At 39.1% G+C, this 24,354-nt stretch overlaps 1 protein-coding gene across 2 annotated transcripts in view; it reads left to right on the forward strand.

Annotated features, from left to right (window-relative positions):
• The window catches only part of DOCK1 (dedicator of cytokinesis 1), a 502,791-nt gene that overhangs the window by 386,400 nt on the left and 92,037 nt on the right, over positions 1-24,354 (forward strand). For both annotated transcript variants that reach the window (XM_089510135.1, XM_089510136.1), the window contains one exon: positions 6,248-6,396. In XM_089510135.1, the coding sequence (XP_089366261.1) occupies positions 6,248-6,396 (149 nt within the window). The remainder of the gene's footprint in view (positions 1-6,247; positions 6,397-24,354) is intronic.

A 24,354-nucleotide genomic window follows, 5' to 3' on the forward strand; every position in this document is an offset into this window, starting at 1 on the left:
TGAGCAGTAGGCTGGTGGCCCATCTATGTTGAGATCTACTTTTTACCTGCCTCTGCTTGGTGAACAGGGTTTAATTTATTCTTTAATTTAGCTCTAGACACCATTTTTATTTATATACAATATGAAGGCTAAAATAGAATGTACACAGAGCAGCTCTTGATTCACTATTCAGAGCCAGCAGCTTATGCATCCAATTTCATGCTGATCCCACCCTTAACTATGTACACTGTGCTTGTACCTTACCTCTGAGGTCCCTTTCCCTGCCTTAAAGGTACAACTTGACTTTTTTGCAGTTTGAGGAGAACATAGAAGCTGTCTTCTGAAAATACCTAGGTCAATGTGAGCCCAACACCCTAAACCTGGAAGGATGAGATAACAAGAAACATATCTGACAGTATACAGTATATATAGCTTGAGGAAGAAGGAGATAATCCCTAGCCTGTCTTCCAAAATTAAGCCCCATCGAGGGCTGCTCCTTGAGTAGAGTTACCATATTTTGAAAAGCATAAAGGGAAGACCTTGATTACTTCAAACCATCTCAATCACTATGGCAACTCTCATTTTAAATACTCCTACTATATAAGCTGTAATTACTGCTACTTGAAATATATCTAACTTTCATTGTATTTAAATAACAACAATTCAAATTGATTATTTACCAACATTTAGCACTATAATACCAACACTTGATCTGCTTACAGTTGAATTTTCAGTTGAAAATACAGTTGCTTTTTCAATACCTAACTAGCTATAAAATGAAGTGTGCTCAAATTCACAACTTATATACTAAGGGGTGGAACATATGGGCAAAATAAAGCAGTTTCAAACCCCTTTAAAGGTGGAGTAAACATGCCTCCAAAGCATGCTGAAACTGGACCAAAGCTGCACTCCAGGGCAAAGAAAACAGAGCAAACAGAACCCAAGATAGTTTGGCTTAGTGCAGAAGATGCTTAACTTCATGCTTGCATATAAACATCCCTAAGTGAGTTGCATATAAATGCCCCTAGGAGAGTGAAGGTATGGTAAAGCAAATAAATGAAAGTGACCAAACTCACATGGGTTTAATTACAACATACACAACCCAGACAATTCAACAGGGTGAAGGGTGGTCTCCATAATTGTGCTATGGCAATGTATTACATGCCAATGCTTTGATGCCCTGTATGGGTGAAGCATTGCATGTGAAACTGTGTGGCCGCTCAAAGAGGTGGCCATCCAATGGGATGGCATCTATGCGAATGTGGCAGGTACTTGGGGGTAGCCTGTGGTGTGTTTGTGTGATGGTATGCATTTTTGGTGGGGAGGCAACAACAAAAATCCAGCTGTGTTTCTTGACACTGTGCCGTGTGGTTGGGCCATGCACATTTGGCCTGTCTTAGGAGTGGGCTGTGCAGGCAGTGGGCTTTTGACCCACTTTGGGAAAAAGCAGGACCAAGCCTCTTTTTCCTGCCCATCTGTTCCTGGCCTAGGAAACACGTTGTTATATTAAATTTCTGTATCTCTGCAAACAGAAACAATTTCTTCATGGTAATTGCAAGTGCAGTGTTCTTCCTCTTCTGTCTGACTAGCCCAAGTACACTTTTGTGTAGATCTTACTCTTTTCAACAACTGCTTATTGCCTAAGAGATGGGTACAGATTTTTTTGCAAGTAGTATGCCCATAGTTGTATTGGACTAGCAATATACTTTGAAGTGCCTAACAAGGCCTAAAGCACAGAGACTCCAACATAGTCCAGACAAGGCAACCAGAAAATATAAGGGAGGGGGGGAATTAGGAAGCAAAATCCCTGAGATAAGTCAAGGCTCTCAGCAAAAGCTACATTCAGGTTTGGCTACACCTTCTCTTTCTTCCTCTTCCAACAGCCACTTCAGATGGAAACCAGTGAGTCACTTGGTAACTTGCACTCCACTTTAACATCTCACTCTGGTGCTCCAGAGGAGTGATGGTTGTGCCAAGCTCTCTTTGGGGCCGGTACTGGGACTTCCCTGGATGTTGAGGAGCTACTCGGAGTCCTTATCCCCTGAAATCTCGTGATGTTATTGCAAGATTTCAGGGGAAAGATCTGACCAAAACTTCTGCCAGATCCTAGGGGAAGTCATATGAGATCAAAAATCTTACAAGACTTCAGATGAGACCATATAAGGCCTGTGCACGTGGATACCGGCCATTTTCGGCAGACCTTTGCACCCTGCTTTAACTAGACATGTCTCCCTTCCTTCTCCTCAGAGCTCCACTCCAGAATGTATAAGAAAACCCAAACATTTTAAAAATCCACCTAGATATAAATTTTATCTCTGAAAAAGAGAACACATACAAGAAAAGGCATACATATGGTAGCCCTAACTCAAGGAAGGATATAAGAAATTTCAAAGAGTAGTATTGTGGCTTGGGGCCATGCAGTGAATGCTAGTGGATCCCCTTCTCCAACAGTATCCTCTGAAACAGAAAGCAACCTTGAGCAGCTGATGAGACAAACTAATGCAAATTCAAAAGCATAGTCACAGTTTCTGGATCAGAATCAAGTAAGCCTCACCCACCTATTCACCATAGAACATTGTTTTATGACTTTATTTCTTACAAATTCAGGGCATGTGAAATCTCTTACACCAGCAGTCCAACCTGTTGTTCACACCCAAGGAATCATTCTCAAAGCAATTTGGCAGCTTGGTCACTTCACTATATCAACTGGCCCCTGTGGAATTGAAAGGTCACCTTCTCTCCTTTCCATCAGACCACTTCTCATATTATCTAGCAGGATAGTGACTGGTATCCATGGCATGATATTTGAATCTTGAAAATCATATGAGACGAATAGGAAGCACAAACAGAGCCAACGTCATGCTGGAATGTGTGTAGTAACTTTTCTTCTCACCCCCAGACCCCATAGCTCTCTGTGACATGCTCTGGTGTCCAGCTGTATGAAGCAAGATTACAGGACTTTGGGGGAGGCTGGGCATGAGGAGTTGTAGATGGGAGGAAAAATTACTTCCGTCCTGGGAATCATTCCATTTAGGACCCCCTGTTGTATTTTGGCCAGTGTTATTATCCATATTACTGTTACAGATTACTGTATTGAAGTAACTGTATTACTCACTTCATCTACAGCTGCAGCAACAACTACTTCAACTTCAGAAATTCATTGTTAAATGCTTGTACAAGTAATGACTACAGAACACAAGCAAGACATGCTTTAACTCCAAGGTCACCCATAACTGCTCTTACTCTAACGCTGAACCATATCCTTAAAATGAGTACATCTGAGGAAACTCTTGCTTGTGCTTCTCTGTTCTTGAGTTCTGTGCATCCCTGAATGATTTGATCTCTGATGAATACATTCTGGAAGAAGCAGACTGCTGCCACATGGCAGAATTAATTCAGTTTGACACCACTTTAACTGCTATGGCTCAGTGCTATGGGATTTTTAGCTTTTTGTGACACTAGAGCTCTCTGACTGGAGGCTAGGTATCTTACAGAACTACAAACCCCAGAACTCCACACCATGGAGCCTAGGCAGTTAAAGCGGTGTCAAACTGCATTAATTCTGCCATGTAAATGTAGCCGTAGTTGACCTATCTTGGTCAATTTTGGTTGGGGGGGGACACTCCATACCCCACCCAAGGACAGTGAGATTAAATCTCAGATAGCTTTTTTTTAAAAAAAAAATTAGGATGAAAAGAAGAGAAAGAGGAGTAAACCTTGTGATTCCTTAGCAGGATTAGGAATCTGATGAATATCTTAGATATCAAATTTGCTGCATAGCTGATTTGTGGTGCTGTATGTTTATCATCTAAAACTGGGAGTTCGCTGACTCTGCAGTTCTTCTAAGCTTTTTTTTTAATTCATTTTTTTTCCACAATCCAGTGCAGCAGAATAAAGTAAATTCTGGGTGAAGCTGTCTTCAAATGCTGCAGCTGAACTGATAAGCTAAATGGCCTTCAGGCAGCAAGGGGAAGGAGGAGTGATTTACAGTGTGATTGTACATATTTTAATCTTTTCTAATTGCTTCTTCTTTTCTCTCCTCCTGGTACACAGTTTCTCTTGCAATACATTCATAGAAAGCCATCTTTTCCTTCATTGATTTAAATTTCTGCCAATTAGACCTGAGAGGATAGGATTAAGTAGGACACAGTGTTCTGAAAAGAAGAAAAGAACCGAGGTGTTTTACTGCTGTATTTTCCCTTATTTCTTCTGATGCCCATAAAGGCTTCTCATATTGAGAGAGATTAGAAGGATGCACAAAGAGAATAGTGAATTCTGAAGAACCTAAACACTTTTACTTGTGGTGTTAGTGGTTATTGTCAAGCTGTGATAATGTCCCTTGCATTTCTCATTAGAAAGACATTTCTCCCTTGTTTCTATAGCAGTCCCTTGTGGTCACAAGAGATCCATTTTGCATACACAACTCCCTTTGCTTCTTCCCTTCAGTTCAGTAAAGGGGACAACAGTGTGGGTGTCTTTTCCCTTGAGTGAAATGTATTGGGACATCTGTTTCAGAGGTAGCATTGGTCCAAGGGCATCTTCTATAAAGATTTTTTAAAGAAAAAAACTAATCAAAGGTTTAAAATGTGTTGTTATGGCAACATGCTTGTTTCTCACATTTAGTTCAAACACATTCATTTTGCTTTTGCTTTTGAAATTCCATCCCTAAACTGGAAACCTTGTGGCAGAACCAGAACTTCATGCTACTGATTGTTTCGTTGGCAAATAAAGTTGTGTTGCTGTAAATCGTTTTCTGATCTATTGACTCTATTGACAGTTTTCCAGGCATTGTGGGGGAAGAGGGGGAAACTCAACTGATAACAACAATAAAATAGAAATTAATCTTCATAATATCTCCATGTTTTTTAAAAGCAAGGTTGTTTTACTATATAGACTATCAGTGAATATGCTTTGACTGTTAAAGAGTCTGTTTAAAACCAAAAAACAGACCATCATAAAGGGGACTATTATTAACCATGACATTACAAATCTAACGGTGGACTTTACTTAATGTTTTGCAAAAACATTGCCTTATTAAAGCACGTCTATCATTGTTCTGTGTTATAATCTTACATATATACTTACATCATTGTAATTAGCCTGAGTACATCTCATAATGAGGGCACTGCGTGGATCTTCTTTTCCTTGCCATTTTTCATAATTAAGTACAGTATAAATATTAAATTATATTCTCCCTGTCTATGCATTGCTATGCAGTTAGTTATTATGTTGGCAAAGAATTAAGAATCTTGAACATGTTTATTTTAATTGTGAAAACTATAATTTTTGGTGAAGGGTTGCACAGTTTGAGTATGAACTACCTATGTTTTTTCTTTGCATTTGCTGTGAAAAGCAAGTCAGGCACAAAAACATTAAAGACTGTTTGCCATTGCATTTTGTGATGCTGAGAGAGTGTGACATACTCAAGGAGTCACCCAGTGGGTTCTTATTCTTGAGCCATTGCTACATAACAAATACTTAATTTAAAACCTTTTTTGTCATGTGTAAGCAAATCACCCAGAATTGGACTTATGCACATGATTTGAATGTTGAAATATGGTTCCTAGGAACTTGACACTGTATGAGAAATTGACCATGACCGTAAGGTGTATCAAAAGAGAAACCAGAAAGGACAAGTTTGTTGGAAAAATGGTCCCAGTTTATTGACTATTTGAACAACAAGGGTGCATTCTGGACAATCCCATCACAGAAATTTTGGAAGGACTTGCTGATAACAAAACAACATCTTTTGTTAGAACTTTTAATGACACTCATAACTGACTAGACTGCAGCAGAATCTTAAAAGTACATTTGTGATATTTATGTGTTAATCAATTACATGTTTATGGCTTTCATTATTGAAGTTTTTGTTCCAAGATATTTTCAATAGAAATGTTTAAAAATAATAATTACTCAGAAGTAAGCCACTAGGCAACATTTTAAGGCATGCAGAAGCATAGTTCAAGGTACTTAAAGAGCAAGATATTTATAAATTAAAAACCATGTTTAAAGGAAGGATATTTAAATTTTACATCTCTTTAAATTAATCTCTGGTCTCTGACAAAAAATGGACAGGACCATACAGTTTGCTACTAAAGACAGCATGCGGGCTGTGAGCCACAGCTTGTGGGCCTCTGCTGTATCTGCTCTCCTGTTTATCTGTACATGACTTTTTCCCTGAGACCTTCATAATCTGAAATCTGCTCTATCTTATCACCAATTAAGCCCAGTTTTCCAAAATTCAGATGCCCTTTTTTTGTTCCTACAGGTCAGCATAAAATCAAGTTCATTCCTGAGATGGTGGGACCAATGTTGGAAATGACACTAATCCCTGAAACAGAACTTAGAAAGGCAACCGTCCCTATATTTTTTGATATGATGCAGTGTGAATTTCACTCTACTAGAAGCTTTCAGATGGTAAGAACAGTTTGAATATGACTACCTATGTTTTTTTCTTTTCATTTGCTGTGATAAGCAAATATTATGTCATGTTTATATCTTAGGTCTACACAGCCAAGGGATATTGACCAGAAACATTGTTCTCACTGACTAATAGAAATGATAGAGGAAGATAGTGCTCCCATTGTCTTTCCCAGTTTTTTCTGGCGTGGCAGCCTACTCAAGAGCAGTGACATCACTAGGCTTGGTGTCACCCAGTGCAGTAATTCATGGTGTCACCCCCTTATTGACCTCCTCCCATACCACACCATTTGTTGTTGGTGTGTGCCACATACACACACACTAAACAAACACAAATACACACAAATACACCCATGCCTTCCAAACAGGCTGGATGGGGGAGAGAATTTGCTGTCTGCTCTCACTGGGAGGGAAGGAGGGTCTCTCTCCACCCCACTCAGCCACGCACACACAAACACACAAACAAGCACACCCACACATTCCAGCCAGGCTCAGGGGATGGAAAGAGCCCTCCTTGCTCTGTGTCCTGACTAGGAAGGAAGAAAGTGCCTCTCCTCTCCCTAAACCACATCAGCGCACACACCTCATACCTTCCAGCCAGGCTCAGGGGATGGAGAGAGCCCTCCTTGCTCTTTTCCCTGACTGCGAAGGAAGAAAGTGTCTCTATGCCCCCTGAGTGCCATCCCATGCACACACACCCCATGCTATCCACCCAGATTCCACAGGAAGAAAAAGGCTTTCCTTGCTCTCAGTAACCAGCAGTGAGCATGAGAGTTTTTCTCCTCTGCTGAGTACTTTCAAGGAGTATTGGTGCCACCCCACTTAAGGTGTCATTCAATGCAATGAGCACTCCCTGTACCCCCAAAGTGACGCCACTGCTCAAGAGGATGATGTGTTTCACCCTAATTTTGTTAACAAGGCTAATCCCTTTTACAGACATCTCTATTTGATTTATCAACCCATCCCTAGCAGTAGGAATATTATATTTTACAGTGTTTTAGCAAGATGATTTTAATTGTTTTTAAAATTTTATTGCAAAGTTTTAAACTAATTTTATGTATAAGCTGCTTTGGGTCTCTTTCCCTGGGAAAACTGGCGTACAAATGAAATAAATGAATAAATATTGAAGTACCTTTACCTTTACCCTCTAGTGAGCCATATCATTGGTTTGGTTGGTTGGTAGGTAGGTTGGTAGCCCTTTCCCCAGCAATCTCTTCAAAGCTTTTCCTAGAATCTCCTCCTGTTCATATGAAAAAGAAATTAGACAAAAATTGTTAGGCTGCTATTTAAATGATCTCCCAGAAACATGATTTTCCAACTTTATTGGTCATATCATCAATTGTTTAAGTTAGGTCTATTTTTACAGAATTTATAGATTACTATAATGTATGAAGGAAGAATTTAGATAGTTCACAACACTTTATTTCTAGGACATGACAAACTTTTCTCACTCTCTTCCTCAAAGAAGTATTACATTAATGATAACTCTTGTTTCAGTACTTTTTGCTGTTTACCTCAACTGTATTCCCCATCAGATAAGATCTATGCAATTTTCTATAGTGATCTTCAAAGATAAGTGCATAGCTTAGTCATTAAGTAGAGGTTCATATAATAATTATTTTTTTACTGGGGAATGTTACAACAAGATTTCATTCAACAATTAATAAAGCACAAGTTCCTATCACTTTCCTATGGTTACTCCAAAATATATCTGATGTATGGCACATCCACACATAAAATAAAATCTTACTTTTCAATGGATGACTTTCACATGGGTGCACATTGATTTCATCACACTAACAGTCCCTTGGAAAATGGCTTGTATGAACTCAACCCTAGAGCTGATATGGGTAATTTCTCTGTGAATAAAGTTGTTTGTTTTTCATCATGAGAGCTGCCTTCCTCTTTTTCAAAAGCCTCTTGCCACTGCTGGAAAGCAGAATAATAGTCGCAAGTAGCAATAACTGTGCTGGGCATTTCACCTGTCATGCAAGGATGTTTCTAGGAATAACTTGGAGAGGCGAAGAGGAGGGTGTCTGGTCATATTAAGAGCCAGTTTGAACCTGAAGTACCAAAGTGACTCCTTTTTATCTTACAGTTGCATTCTATATTTTCTTTAGCTGTGCTTTCTGGGCATCTTATGAAAGTGATCCCACAACTTCTTAATTTTGTGGGGGAAAAAATCCATTCTTTTCTCTTTGTTTTTATTCTGTTGCTTCAGACACTATCCAGTTGTGTTTCTAGTTATTCTATTTCTTTCAAAGAGCTTGTTCACAAAACTCAGTGGATATACAGGCACTCATTTTCACAACAACGGACGCACTGATGCTTAGCTGAATGTCAGTCACCCAGTGCATTTCTTGGCTATGTGGTGATTTGAACCTGTGTCATTCTGTGGACTGTCGCTTATATGATATTTTAGGGCCATGAAAAATATTTTGGCTTCCTTTCCTTGTCCTAGTTCTAGCATACAAATATATTTTAAAACAAGGAATGGAAATGTTTTACGTCATTGCTGTGTTTACAGTCACACTGGGAATGTGACTACTTTAATCAATACTCTTCCTGTAATCTTTGGCTAGGTAAATATTGGATATATAAAGCTTTGTCCCAAATAATTAACTACCTGTGTTATATACATGACTTTCTGTTAACTCTGTTTTTTCACAGTCACAGTGAAGGTTAAACGTTTGTGTATGAACTGTTTTAATGAAAATTAATGTATAGAATATTTTTGTGAGAGGAGTACAGCTGGATACCTAAATACCTTGAAGACTTCAGATTTTGTCTAATCTTGGCAGCTACCATATATACTCGACTATAAGTTGACTTCAAGTATAAATGGGGGGCAGGCTTGGGGGCCAAAATTATGGATTTTGACATGAGCTGTGGAAAAGTGGAGGTTAAAACTTAGAGGCATGTAACAAAGGATCTAGCGGATGAAACAAAGGAAAACAATGTCAAAAAAATACAAAATACTAACAAGTATTTTTGTGCTCATACTAAAGGCTGAATGGATGAGTGAATAAAGTGGGGTCAGTGCTTCCAGGACAGATTACATTTTTGCTTATCACCAGGGGATGATTCCTTTTTAAAATAAGAATTAAAGTACAGTATTTACTTGGATAAGTCGACTCAGCTTTTTTGGGTCAATTTTTTGACTAAATTTTCTAGACCTATACATGAGTATATACTGTAAGCTACACAGGGTCAGGTCTGGTTAGTAGTTGGGAGGGAGACCACCAGAGAACATCAAGTGTTGTAATCTGTATTCAGAGGATGGTAATGGAAACATCACCTCTTATGAGTACTCCTTGCTGAAGAAAATCTTATGAAATCCATAGGTCACCGTAAGACAACAGGTGGCTTGAGGGCACATGCATTACATTATATTAGTACAGCTGGAGTGTTGTATACCAAACGTAAGATACACACAACAAAAGAGATCTAAATCTCAGGGCAAATCCAGATGCAGAAATGTATAGGAATCAGGTACATTGATTCACTGTACAGCCAAAAGTTACATAGCGTTTGTGTCAGTGTTTATAATGATGGTGTGTGTGTGTGTGTGTGTGTGAAGAAGCTCTTCCCAATAATACTAAATCTCAGTGAGAGACAGAACTGAGTCATAAGCAGCTGCCAGAGTGCAGCCAGGAGTTGTGCCTGGGCATTTATTGCTATGAGCTCGTCAGAAAGCAGGGAGTCTTATTTGTCCTATTTCAGGAAGGCCCAGAGCTTAGAAAAGTTACTTTTTTGGACTGCCATACCCAGAGCTCCCTAGCTAAGATGGTCATGTTAGCTGTGGAGTTCTGGGAACTCTAATCCGCCCCCCCCCCCCCCAAGCAACTTATACGATCTTAGAGTTCCTGGTGGCCAATCTAGATGGGTTGGGCCAGCTCAGAAGCTGATAATACTGCATAAGATAGTGCTATTGAGAGTGGTAGGTCCTGGACTGGTACCAGTCCCTAGCAAGTTTCCAGGAAAGAAAGAAATAGTTGTACACAGGGGCTCACAGGGGGCACATATTTAGATACCATTTTGTCCGCCACGGCTTGCCTTACACATAAGCTCAAATCTGCGTAAGGCAAGCCCACGTATGGTGCAGGAATGCTGTACTTAGATTGACCTGTAAATAAACCGATCCAGGTTTTTTTGGGTCAATTTCTTGACTAAAATTTCTAGATTTATACATATTACTACACTCATCCCTCCACATTGTGCAGCTTTGACTTTTGCAGCTTTGATTATTCACATATTTTATTCATATGTTCTCTCTAGGAATATTTAGGTCCTCCAGAGCAACTCTATGGTCAACTTTAACCAAACACCACACTGAAGGACGTAGAGATTCCTAGAGAGAACATTCCACTAGGAATTTGTATCAACTCCAGCACAATTCTGTGATGAATGTCTGGCAGATTTTGACCACAGAGTTGCACTGGAGGCCCTAGAGATTCCTAGAGAGATGTTCTCTCTGGTAAAAAAAAAAACATAGTGTTTTTGTTATTTGTGGTTTTTGGTGGGTCCTATGCCCCTGACCCTAGCGAATGTGGAGGGACAAATGTATATACAGTAGTTCATTATTCCATACTCTCCAACTGTCCTGCTTTGACAGGGGCAATGCTAGTTAGACTAGCAGATGAAATCACTGGCTTTTTTGTGAGAACAGTTTGTGCTACAGGGACGTAGCCAAGGGGGGGTTCTTGGGGTCCGGACCCCCCCCTTCCATTAGAAAAATGAATGGTGTGTGCTGCTGCACCACCGCACTCAAGCCCCATTATAATGGTGGCACTTAGTCTGGACCCCCCCCCCCCCTTCCTAAAATCCTAGCTACGTCCCTGTGTGCTACCTGGGACAGACATGTAAGAACAATTTTACTTTAGTTTTTTGGGCTTTCTTTTCTCATAGCTTCTGAAAGGTAGAGGAGTCATGACTACACAGTAGGGATTCCTTGGTTTAGAGATCTACTATTTAAGCTTTGTGGTTTTGACTTGCCTTGGAAGGAGGTGTCTGCACATAATTGGGGACTTAGAGCCTCTACAGACTGACATTATACACTGGTATGGGGCTAGCATGGGAGTGTGGAGTCTGCACGCTGGCCATCCTGACTTTGGCATCACACTGCGTGCTCCACCATACAGCGGGGAATGTCACAGTACTCTGTTGGCACAGTGTTTAAATGCACTGCACCAAAGGAGTGCTGAATAGCTGCTGCCACTGTGGCTAGGGTGCCCTTTTCACAGTGCGAAAAGGAGCCACTTTTTGTAGGTCCTTTTTGTGCCGTGGAAAGGCCAGATCAGGGCCACAGCATGCAGTTGCTGCAGCCCCAATCCAGCTAGGAAAGGGGCGGCACGGAGCTGTCCCTTAGAGGCTGTCTGTTGAGCCCCTCTATGACTTCTGGGGTGTTCTAATTCTAGCCTACAGAGTTTGACTACTATAGGTAGATTGTCTCTATTTCAAATACTGGCTTCATGTGTCAAAAATAAATAAGCATATTTTTGCACGAATGACTTTATGACACTACGCTTCCCGCCAAATCTGTTTTGATGTGGCAGCCCTCATCAAGCTCCAACCCTCTGTACACACTGCAGTATCATCACTGATATACCAAATTTGCCTAATCTTTTTGGGAAAATCTCATAAATCCCACAATATATACTGACAGTCATAATCTCATAATTTTAGAATGAAACTCAATATAAATGATAATGATGGTGATAATGATGATAATAATAATGATAATTTTATTTATATACCGCTATTCCAAAGATCATAGCGGTGAACAGCAAGCAAGCTAATTAGCAAGTAAGCTAATTTGCCCCCAACAGTCTGGGTACTCATTTTAGCGACCTAATGGTGGTGGTGATAATGATGATGTATCGTAGATGGAGGGGAAAAAACCAAACTTTTTTGTTTGTTTTAAGCTTACTAATAGTAGTATGCCAAGAGTAAAGGCGCATCTAATAATGTAGTTCGATGCTACTTTAACTGTCATGGCACTATCCTACATAATCCTGGGATTTGTAGTTTTGTGAAGTACCAGCATTCTTTAGCAGAGAAGGCTAAGAACCTTGTAAAAAGAATCCCACAGTCCCATAGGATGGCACAATAGCACTTAAAGTGGTGTCACACTGCATTATTTCTACAGTGTACGTATACCCTAAGAGCCAATATGGTACGGTGGTTTGAGTATTGGACTATGGCTCTGGAGGTCAGGATTCAAATCCCTGCTCAGCCATGGAAGCCCACTGGGTGATTACACTCTCAGCTTCAGTTGAAGGCAAAGATAAACCCCCTTTGCACCAGTCTTACTAAGAAAACCCTACCTTAGTCACCATCGGTTGGAAACAGCTTGAAACCACACCACAACATTACCAAAAGTACCCCTAAAGAATTCTCAACTAAGTAAAATTGTTGCACAAATCTGTATGTTAACAACTTTCAGCATCTATTTGTGTATCCGTCTTGTGTCAGAGGAAGCAAATGCAGTTTGTTTTTAGAACCCCCCAAAATAAGAAAGGGTGGGGAATCACACATCGCTGTAAAAGAAACAAATGTATAATACACATGATTACTAAAACAAAACTACTGATGCAAATAAAGCACCTCTGGCCAGAGTACTGTTATGAAAAGTAGGTAATTGAATTGAGACTGTCAGCAAGAAGGAATGGAGAATCTTTTTATTCAATTCTGGAGGTTGATGTTAAATTATAATATCAACGAGGCAGCACTGTCTTATCTACTTGTCAGTGGCTGTTTTAACTTTTGTTTTTCCAGGACTTGAAAATTAATAATCGTCTCTTGTTGTGCATAGTGCTCTTCCTGGAAGCATCATAAAACATTTAGAAGCTTACCAGTGCAATCCTATCCATCTACTGAGAATCCAGTTGAATTCAATAAGGCTTACTCCCAGTTATCCATGCAGAAGATTGCAGCCTAAATGTCAAAACAAATGGGGTAGTATGTAAATGTAAATATTGGTATGTAAAGAGTAGTGGCCCTATTATTCTTATGATACATGCAGACCAGATTTTTTTAATATGTAAATCTGTCCTTTTTGTTAAGGAAAATGCAACATGGGATATACAGTAGAAGAAATAAAACATGTATGTGAGAGTCACTATGACTAAGCAAAAGCAATTAAGAAGCCACACAGGTGTAAAAGCTAATGTAATTTAGCAGTCCTAAATGCCAAGGACAGAAATGTAGAATGTACAATTGAAAACACCTGAGAATCATTAAGTGTACAAGGTGAGATGATGAAATCCTTAAGTATGGGTGGAACTATGAGAACCGATCAGAATGAGTGTACACGCCCACTGGGTGGAAACTGACTAAGTGGGTGGTGTTTGACAATGGCTATAATAATTGTTATGATTGCCAATGTATTTTGTGGGTAGTTGTGGAGTTTTGTGAGTAGTTTGGAGATTGTAGAGTTTGTGATTTGTGAGGGCATTAGTATTTGTGTATAGTAGAATAAAGTAGATCTTTTGTATAAGACTACTGAGTTGTCTGGTGTCTTGAGTGAAGATACAAGAGCCAGCAAGATCTTGGAGAAGTGTGAAGACTTCTGAGGAAGAAGAGTGAGAAGGCTTGGAGAGTTTGTCAGGGTCTTCAGCCTATTCTCTGAAACTCTGCTGCTTTGGAGAAAAGCATTAACCACTGGCCAAAACTGGTCAGCTCCGGTGCATAACAAGGTGGTGAGTTAGAGCCAGAGGTGAAGAGCTACAACTCCCATCATCCCTGACACTTTTAACATTACTAACATCCGGCTGTCTGTAGTTAAAAGTAGCACATAATTAGCAGACTTTGATGAAGCTGATAGACTTAAAGGGATTAGAGATGGTAACATCTTACCTTTCTCTGAAGAGGTGTTGACATGAATTTCTAAAGTGGATGTCAGCAGAGTATCTTCCTTCTGGCTTTGCAAACAGGGGATAAGTATAGCACTACCAATGTGTACTGTGACAAATGCTCCCCTCAGTCACAGTTGTGGTTATTGGCTGACACACAGGCAGCAGCATTTGTATACTTGTGAATCATTTTTGATTGAGTTGTTTTATTTGCAAAATAAATTGAAAATCACTGGCACACAGAGGGAAAAAACCTCAACACCACGAAGATACACAGCTCTCAAAAAGGCAACATTTTTTCACATCCTTTTGAATCACATTATGGAGTGTAATGATTTTTCGTAAGCTACACTATAATAACATCTACCCATGATCAAAAATACAAGAGTTATTGACTTGCTACTAGTGGTGAGTAATAGAAAAGGAAAGCAAATGGTATGGCAATCATCACATTGTTGTCTACTATTTTTAATGTGCAGCTGGACTCCAGATATCTTTTTTGTATGCTATTTTATATATTTAATGCTAGCCTCATGGTGTTTATTTGGTGCATTTATCCTCTTTTATATATCTAACATATGAACACTTGAATATATTGTCTGATAGCAATAAATAAGTAAATCTTAAGAACCAGAACTATCTTATCAAGCACAAAAAAAAAAAATCTCCAAACTGGATTGTTTTAAGTTAATGTCTGATAAGTTTAACCTTTGGAAACAGTAAAAATACAATAATCAAGTAAGTAAATAACATCTTTAATGCCCTTTCATGACACCCGAAGCTGCTGTCTGAGGCAATTGCTTCACTTTGCCTATTTTTAGGGCTAGCCCAGTGTCTCATCAGCACACGTGATTCATAGGATTGTCACAATCTGGAAGCTTTCTCTCCTTGTCTTTTTCATCTTACTTGGAGGTTTACTTAGAAGTGAATAATTAGGGATACCATATAAAATTCCCAAGTGGTTAACTGAAACACAGTTTCCCCCCATTCCTTTCAATGCCACCATCTTATCAACCTTTTCTCTTATTTTACACAATTGCCCAGTCTCTATGGCCATAAAGGGCATTATCTCTCCACTATCGTTAAGTTCATTTCAAGGGCTTTTAAAAAATTATTTTACATTTCAATATGTAAAATAAATGTTTTCAGGTTTTTTTATTCCCTTCCTTTGTAGCATTTAAATTGCACAAATCATATTCCTTATGGCCAATTCTTTTTGGCCATTGAAAATCTATTGCTGCATAATGTAAAAATTCTTTGTTAGGCAACACAGTTTATAAGCAGTCAGGGATGAGAGAGGAATGTCAATGTAAAGTAGTAATTTCGAAGGCTTGGAATTGGACAGTATGTCCTGATGTTCAGCTTATTCTGCAGTAGTTGGCACCCTTCTTGAACATAATCTTCATATCCCTGCCTCATGATTTCATTCTCTTGAGAATATATTGTACTAGTAGTGCAGTAACTGAGCCTTGGAAGTGCAGTATTTCACTCTAAAATGTATTCACTGCAACAGATGCAGTGCTGGCTGTGTGAAAATGTTATTTTGCACCTTTGACAGGAATCTACTGGATGAAGGGTGTGCTTCTCTCTGTGTATATGAGAGAGAGAGAGAGGGAGGGAGGGAATTAGCAATGAACTTTTACCTCCAATGAGTGTGTTTGCTCCCTTTATTTCTTTTATTCTTTGATGGCTATGCTTTCTTGCTGTACAAGTTCAGCTGAGGAGCAGTCCTTTTTCTTTTCTTTTCTTTTCTTTTCCTTCCTTACTTCCTTCCAGTGGCAAATGCCAGTGATCCTGTCCATCATCATCATCTTTATTTATATCTTGTTTTCCCTTCAAAATTGGGACTCAAAGTGGCTCACAGTCTGAAAGAACAATGCAAGTGAAAACATACAAGAAGAGGACATTAAAACAGAATTAAAGCATAATTCAATAAAATAATAAAATACAATTAAAAAATAAAAAGCTTATCTGTGTCCCATTATTTGGATGAAGTTTTTATTTAGTTGTAATTGTCTCTTTCTACACTCCACCTGTTTTGTGCTGCGCAACTGGCATGGTGAAAAGTGAAAAGAGATATTGATGCATGGCGGAAAGTGTTCCCCATCTCCCACTGCCCCACTTGTTATCTGCACATTGGCAGAGCACAGTTGTCATTTTGAAAAAAGGATCTGGTGGGAACATTGTGCATAAATGGCATGAGAGATCACTGACGCAACCCAAATTTATTGTAATTAATTTACTCGGGCCTTGCTCAATCACAGCACATTTTTCAAAGCAATTTTGTAAGAAGCTTACAGTCTGGGAAGGCTCTGTCTTTGTTCTGATTATATTTGGGGTGACTAGTCTCTCCCTCCCAAGCCTGACAAGTGTATTTGGAACCAGTGGCAACGTTCCAAGTGGTGCTGGGCAGGTCAACCTGTCACCACTTTAACTTCCTGCAAAACAACAGATCAGATTGAGGGCATTGTGAAAAATAGCTGGATTTAGCCATTGGAGGCATCTTAATGTGCTAGATTGCGGGGGAGGATGGGGTGGGCTTGAGGTAATGCTCATGGTGGGGGGAAGCCAGCTGCTTCCTCGTTTTCACTTATTTTTATCCTAACTTGACCACCACAGTACCTTCCAACTGAAAACTCTATTGTAAAATTGTGAATCCTCTTATTTATTGATTGGATTGGATTGGATTTATACCCTACCTTTCTCCTGAGATGAGATCCAAGGTGGCTTCCAAAAGTTTAAAACAAGATTAAATTAAAATCTTGAACTTCTCTTTCCAGAGTTCAGCACCATCACACACTAGCAATCAACAAGCTTTGAAAACCCCATTACTTTTCAGATAGTTTAATCTAAGAGACATCCTTTCCTTTCCTGAGATCCAAAGTTAAGGCTGCAGAAGGGCAGAAGATCTAATACAGAACTGTGACAGTCTACAAATCTGCTTATAAACTTCAGACTTCATTTGGAAAATAGCACAGCCACTTATGCATCAGGAAAAAAGGAAGATGAAACAGGGGTCAGATTTGCACAGAATTTGCAGATATTAATTGATGTGTATTGATTCCTATTTAGAAATAATTGCTAAAATGAGGGTACAATATATCCAAAAACTGTGTTCAGTTGACTTATGTCCCGGGTCAGACAGTTGTCTGGGTGCTAAGTGCTAATGGGCACCTTCCAGACCACAGATTTCTCTTCTTGACTTTAAATCAGTTATATAAATCATCTGTGGTCATTATGGACAGCCCTTTAAATAAAGTATGTGGGCAAATATACTACTGACTCTGTAAATTACTATCAGGAAGGATCCAAATTAACATGCCTCTATTTGTGGCTAAAGAATATAGACAATGCTTGCACTGTAGAAAGACACCATAATGGTTTCTTCTTGTCTCCCCTATGAGCCTAATGTGGCTACAGCATCCTCAAGCAGAACTTTAAGCAATTTGCATTTAGTTTCCCATGATTGATTGGTTTTGGTGTCATCAAAATGTCACAGAACCTTTATAACAAATAAATTTCCTTTCTATGTTCCAGCAATCGTACGAATAGATAATCAGCCAGTGGATAATTTCAGCAGCAAGTGTCAAAGAAGGCAATTCCGTTTTTGTACCTCATTAGAGATCTGTGAAGATTTGTTACTTTTTTCTTTACTGTATTGCTTTAAACTACTGCTTGGCATGCCCTTGCACTACACAGATATCCCTCTGAACTTGTGCTGCAAGGGGGTGGATTGGATTATGCCTTCTTCTCTCATTTTAATTTCCTTTTCTAGAACTAGTACATTTATTATATTAAAGAACTGCATTGCTTCATTGGGGGCACAGAAGGCCAAATAACAATTTGTCTTGCTGTTGCATTTTAATTCCGTTTCATGGGTGGGCTTTCTTATTTCTTCATTTTGTAATCTCTTTCCAGGCTGAGCTTTGTAAAGCAATAGAAATTCACATTCATTCTGTGGGTATATGACAGTCCATGACCAGGACCATGAGTCATGACCAGGTCATAACAAGGACCATGAGGGCAAAACAGTTCAATGTGCAATCACTTGACAACTGGTGAATCTCAGCCTTCATCTTTTTAAAGAGAAGGGAAATCTGGAGTGGACATAATTTAGTTGAAAGGTCATGATATGGGAGCTAATTAAGTTGTTGTGTGGTCATAATAATAATTAAAAAAACTGGAGTGATTTGCATTTTGATTGGACAATTTGATTATATTTTTATCTTGCCTTTCTTCCAAAACTGGGAGCCTGCAAACAAAATTGAAACCCAGGTAACATGAAAATAAATTATTTTAAAACACAGCTGAATTAAAAGTAAGTATAAAAGCACATCAGGATAAAAAGGTTTTGCCACTTTGTCCCCCTTTGCAACTCTCTATCATTATTTCCTATGTTGCTTTTAAATTCAGTCATTAACTCAAATTCCTGCAATTGTATGTAATGCAAATTACATTGATGTATTTGTTTTATATGTATTTGTTTGATAAGAGTTTGGAATGCATGAAGAATTTTGAGTTATTTGGCTTAAAGTGCTGACTGTGCTGAGTCAATCCATTAAATAATAAACCTGGGAGGTTTAAAGCCATTAGTCTGAAAATAACTGGTGATGCCCAGATAAATTTCTCTCCACCCAAAAGCAAGTGCCACCAGAAAGAAAGCTCCATCCTCATTACACACTAGCCTACAGGCGTCAATGCTGGGTGGGCTCTCAACATCTGAAGGCAGTCTTTCAGATAATGTAGTCTGAAACCATTTAGGACAAACCTAATCCAGTTTACAGCAGGAAAATTTTCATTCTCTCTGATCATCATTCTAAGATAATGGGAGAGGGGGCATTTTTCTGGCAGGAGTGAGACCAGAAAGTATTGTAACAACAAGACAATGGGTGTGTGAGAGAGAATCCAGACCCATTAAGCAGTCCCTTAATGATGATATCTTGACTGTCTATCTGTCTATCAGATAGATTCTATCTATCTATCTATCTATCTATCTATCTATCTATCTATCTATCTATCTATCACCTGTTTATCTAATATCCTCCCCTTGTGTGCCTTTCAACAAGATTTAAAACCCTGTTGTAGTCTTACAGGTAAACAGAGATAAAAGTATATACAGACAAAAAGTGATAATGCAAAAACACAAACATATTGTGGTGTTAAAACACAACTGAAATTTTAAAAATGGTACCAGTCTTTTTTTTTATAATTCCCATTCTCAACAACCACTAACATGCTGAAAATCTGACTGAATAAAAAGGTCTTGTCATTATAAGGACAATAAGGAAGGGCCAGCTTCATTTCTCTTAAGAAATTCCACAACATAGAAGCAGGCAGTGAAAAGGTTCAATATGATATCTATGTTGTAAGCCCAGTCCTAGTAGACATCACTAGACAGGAGAGACAAGGTTTTAAACATCATGGCTTCATTATTTAAAGAAACTACTTGGCATCATCAGGCTGAACACTAAAAAGTACAAAAGGATTATTGTGTTCTTGTGGCCCTCGTGGTGTCATGATGCCATCTGGTGCCATCTGGAATATGCTGCTTTGGAATATGTTGGAGTCTCTTTCTTTGGAGGTTTTTAAACAGAGGCCAGATGGCCATCTGTAAGGAGTGCTTTGATTGTGTATTCCTGCATGGCAAGGAGTTGGACTGGATGGTCCTTGCAGTCTCGTCTAACTCTAGGATTCTATGATCTCTGGTTATTTCAGAACTCTGGCATCCATGTCAGGGCAGATATAAGCAAGTTTATTTTAAAACTGTGGTACGCATTGATCAATGTGGATTTTCAGTTTCCAAGTGGTGAGCCATTGGGACTAAACAGGCTCTGAGCATGTGACAGATTTCCATTTGGTCAACCTTATACCATTCACTAGTGGTTGAAAAATAAGATTTTCCTCCCTTAGCCATCACAGCCACACAGTAGACCTTAACATAGGCTCAAATCTTATTTATTTCTATGTAGATTCTTCTGCTTTCTGTTGTAGTTCTTGACCTTGATGTTGCTTCATTCTCAGCTGCCCAAAATACTAAGTAGTGAATATGAGCTACAGTTTGGATATGTAGGAGCAGCTGCACAAATAGCCTTAGAAACCTACTTTTCTAGGAGTTCACTAGAAATTTGACAGGATTGCTGGACAACTTTGTAGGAAACTCAGCCTGGGCATAAGGAAACATTATTGAAGGCAAGTCATAAAGCTGTTTCTGTACCGTTCAGTTAGTAGGGATACCCTGGAATCTGAACCTGATCAGATATTGATCTCTCCATGACAATGAGTATAGAATCATAGAGTTGGAAGGACCTCAGGGGCTATCAAGTCCAATCCCCTGCCATGCAGGAATACACAATCAAAGTTGTCATAGGTCTCCCACATATCCCTTTTCCCCATTCAAGTACAAAAGATCAAATCTAGTGTGTGTCCTACCACATGCATCTCTATTATTCACACCTCACTGAAACCACTCACACGAAACTAACAGCTGAATGCCTGAGATGATGGAGTCTTTACAAACCACAACTACATCTGATACTGACAGTGATATCTTCCTTGATAATATGAGTGAATATACCATATATAATTTCATTGCTTCTACTATTTGTACCATTTAATTACTTAATGCTTAATAGAGTTGTCATCCTGGTATGCCAAACTGGGACTATAAAAGATGCTTTGAAGTATTCAGATTTGTTTGAATGCCTAGTTAGAGGCTTTCTCCCTTGCCAGACTACTTTTAGAGAGTGTCTAAGTGAGTCATGTTTCAGTGACAATTATGCCCTAAATATGTAGTCATTCTGTATACCATTTGAGTAGTTTATTAAAATATATTTTATTCATATGTAGGAAAAGTAGTAGAAAGAAACATAGAGTTGGATGCATTGGGAGGAATTTTGGGAGGAAACATCCTGAGGAACATCAACATTCATTATTCAAAGACATAACTGTGATGATCTGGAAAATCAGTAAGGAGAAGGATCTTGTAGTACCTTTGAAACTAATTAAAAGAAAGAAGCTGGTAGCATGAGCTTTTGTAGACTTGAGCCTAATTCCTCAGATGCATTTTCCAGTGTGACAAAAGGAAAACTTTTACTAACATCTCCATCAAGAAGAGAACAGAACTGCTACGATGGCATGCAGAGAGGCAAGGAGAAAGCTGCAATTCCCCGCTGCATTTTGGCTTTCTATTCTCATGAGATAAGGCTCTGTGTCTGTCCCATAGCCAGGTCTAAAACCAAGCTGAAATAGCTCTAGATAATCTGCCTTATTCACAGATATCAGGAACTGGGACTCCCCCACATGCTACAGCACCTTGCTCCCAAAAGGGGTGTTGAAAACTGGCTACTAATTGTCCAACATAGTGGGATCTGGGTATGATTTTTCTTCTTTGACAAATTATCTTATAACTGCCACTTTTGTTCTAAAATTCTCCCTTGTTTTAGCAAAATATTGGCCACTCACTCTGTCCGCTCAGTAAGTCCCTTTCTGGCTTTTTTTAAATACTAAACCATGATAGGGAAGATTCTAACATGTATATGGTGACACACTTCTCCAGGACTCTGATCCACATTCTTGGAGTTGTTCAAATTGAAATGTATCATAATCACTGCAAAGGCAAGTCCAAGGTTACAACCATTGGATCTGTATTTGCTTCCATATCAAAGTGGGTCAAGTGACTTTATTGCATATTGCCAGTCAAGTTCTTCACACTGGGCTGCCCCAATGGCCTCCTTTTTCTTCTTGTAGGCCAGTGTGTGAAAGCCTCCTAACCTGTAGAAACAGCTTTGCTGCCTAGCTACTTGCAGATGGAATGCGAGGGGTTCACCTGCATTGCTATTGCTACAGAGTAGGTCCTCAAATAGGCTCTAGTCCATGTTCAGTTGTAGTTGCTCCAACTTTTCCCACCAACATTTCTCTAGTCAGTGTCTTACTTACTTCATTGCAGCCAGTTCCCTGAAAAACCAGGCAACTTGTTTGGCTCCACTTTGTGAGAGAGGACATTCATTAATGAATATATCTACTGTCTTGGCCAATTTTCCAGGTCATTCAGAGCTTTGAAAGAATCACCTGCCAAGGCAACAGGAAAATCCTCAATGGGATCAGTTCATGAAATTGGCACTCTTCATGTATTCAAGATGTCTTATCATACCTATTCTATTATAAAGATAAACACATACTCCTCAACACTCCCTATCTGAATAGTGTCATTATACGGTTTAGTCACTAAATTTATTGTATATACTTGTGTCTAAGTCAACCTTGTGTATAAGTTGAGGACAGGTTTGAAGCCAAAATTATGGCCTGTGGATACGTTGAGAGTAAAACATAGGAGCATGTAACAAAGGATGTAAAGGATGAAGCAAAGGAAAACTATGCTAAAGAATTTACAGAATTCTGACACGCATAACTGTTTGTACTCACCCTAAAGCAGTGGTTCCCAACCTGTGGGTCGGGACCCCTTTGGGAGTCGAACAACCCTTTCACAGGAGTCGCCTAAGACCATTGGAAAACACATATTTGCATGTAGCCGATGAAAAATAATTGTATGGTTGGGGGTCATCACAATACTGTATGAGGAACTGTATTTTATTCATATGTAGTGTGAATAAGGAAGGTTGGGAATCACTGCCCTAAAGGCTGGATGGATGAGGAGCAAACAATAGTAAGTTTAATGTGTGGACCAGGTGCAGGCAGGGCTAAGAAAATGTGTATATGTCAAAAAGGACAAAAAGACAAAGAAAATGGCAACTATGTTAGCAGTGATTATAGCCTTTAAGTTTAATGTGATAACTTTGCCTGATTTTTAACCCCAAAAGCTGACAGACATACAGATAGCATATCAGTTCTTCAAAGCCCAATTCATTATCGCTGGAATTCCCTTCTCTGAGTAGGGTGGTAAAAATCAAGGGCTTAGTCCATCCTGGGAGACCCTAAAAGAAGCACCTACCCCCCTCTACTCTCTCGGTGCTTCTTTGAGTGGAAGCACCAAAGACCTGCCACTGCCACAACCATTTTCCCACCTAGGGATTCAAAAGGTCTAGAAGCGGTGCCACAGCAGAGAGAGTAAGGGGGAGGTGGTATTTCGTTTAGGTGGTCCCAGGATGGCCTAAGTTCTCATTTTCTACCACTCTACTTGGAGAAGAGGATGGTTCCCTTTTTTGATAAGAGTTAAGGTACATTACTTACATTGACCTATGGATAAGTCAACCCAAGTTTTTGGGGTCAATTTTTGACTAAAATATTTAGACTTATATACATGAATATATACAGTATAGAAACAAGCTCTAATTCTGAATGGGTACAGTCTATTGTTTAAGCCATGTACAGTTTCCTAAATATACAGTAGCAGATTCTTGTATTTGGTGACTGGCATCATTCATGTGGCCACACAGTAGATAAAAATGTGCACAAGTGCCAGCCAGACTTTAAAGGCCTGGGCTCTGAGTGACGTCCATTCAGAGATAAAAGAATAACATATCTGACTCAAGATGATTAGATCAGCAGTCCTGTCATTCATTTAGTGTTGATGGTTATTGCCTTGCTGGTCACAGAAAAGAAGGGCCTTTCCTTACAGTGTTTTTTTTTTAAAAACTTGTTCCAAGTTTTGTTTCAGGTTCACTACGATATTTAATATTTCACAACTGTTGGAGACCATTTTAAGAGACCATTGCTGGCTGAAATATAACTTCCAAGGAAAACTTGCGGCACAGTCCAAAAACATGCTTGCAAGGAAAAAATCCCATTGAAATCAGCGAGAATTACTTCTGAGAAAACATGCATAAGATTGCACTGTTAAAATAGGTCCTGCTGCTTACAACTCTGCTTTTGTACCTTCCAATGTGTTGTTAATGGGGTGGGTAAGTGTCCAAAAAGACTTCCTTAATTTCACCCGTACACAGTTATTCTGTTCATGTGAGTTTAAGGAAGCATTGTTTATAAAGCCATCAGAAGCAAGTTAATGGGTACACAAATTTAATTGAATGCCTGTTCTTATGTTAAACAAGGAAATACAAGATTTTATAGAAGTACAGGGACAAATAAATATAAAATGAATCAGGGCAAGAAGAGAGGAAGGCCTGATCCTAATCTCATAATCTATATT

The sequence above is a fragment of the Sceloporus occidentalis genome, unplaced genomic scaffold (assembly GCF_023333645.1).
Source record: "Sceloporus occidentalis isolate IW3139 unplaced genomic scaffold, rSceOcc1.0.p SCAF_2, whole genome shotgun sequence".
In the NCBI taxonomy this organism is placed as follows: domain Eukaryota; kingdom Metazoa; phylum Chordata; class Lepidosauria; order Squamata; family Phrynosomatidae; genus Sceloporus; species Sceloporus occidentalis.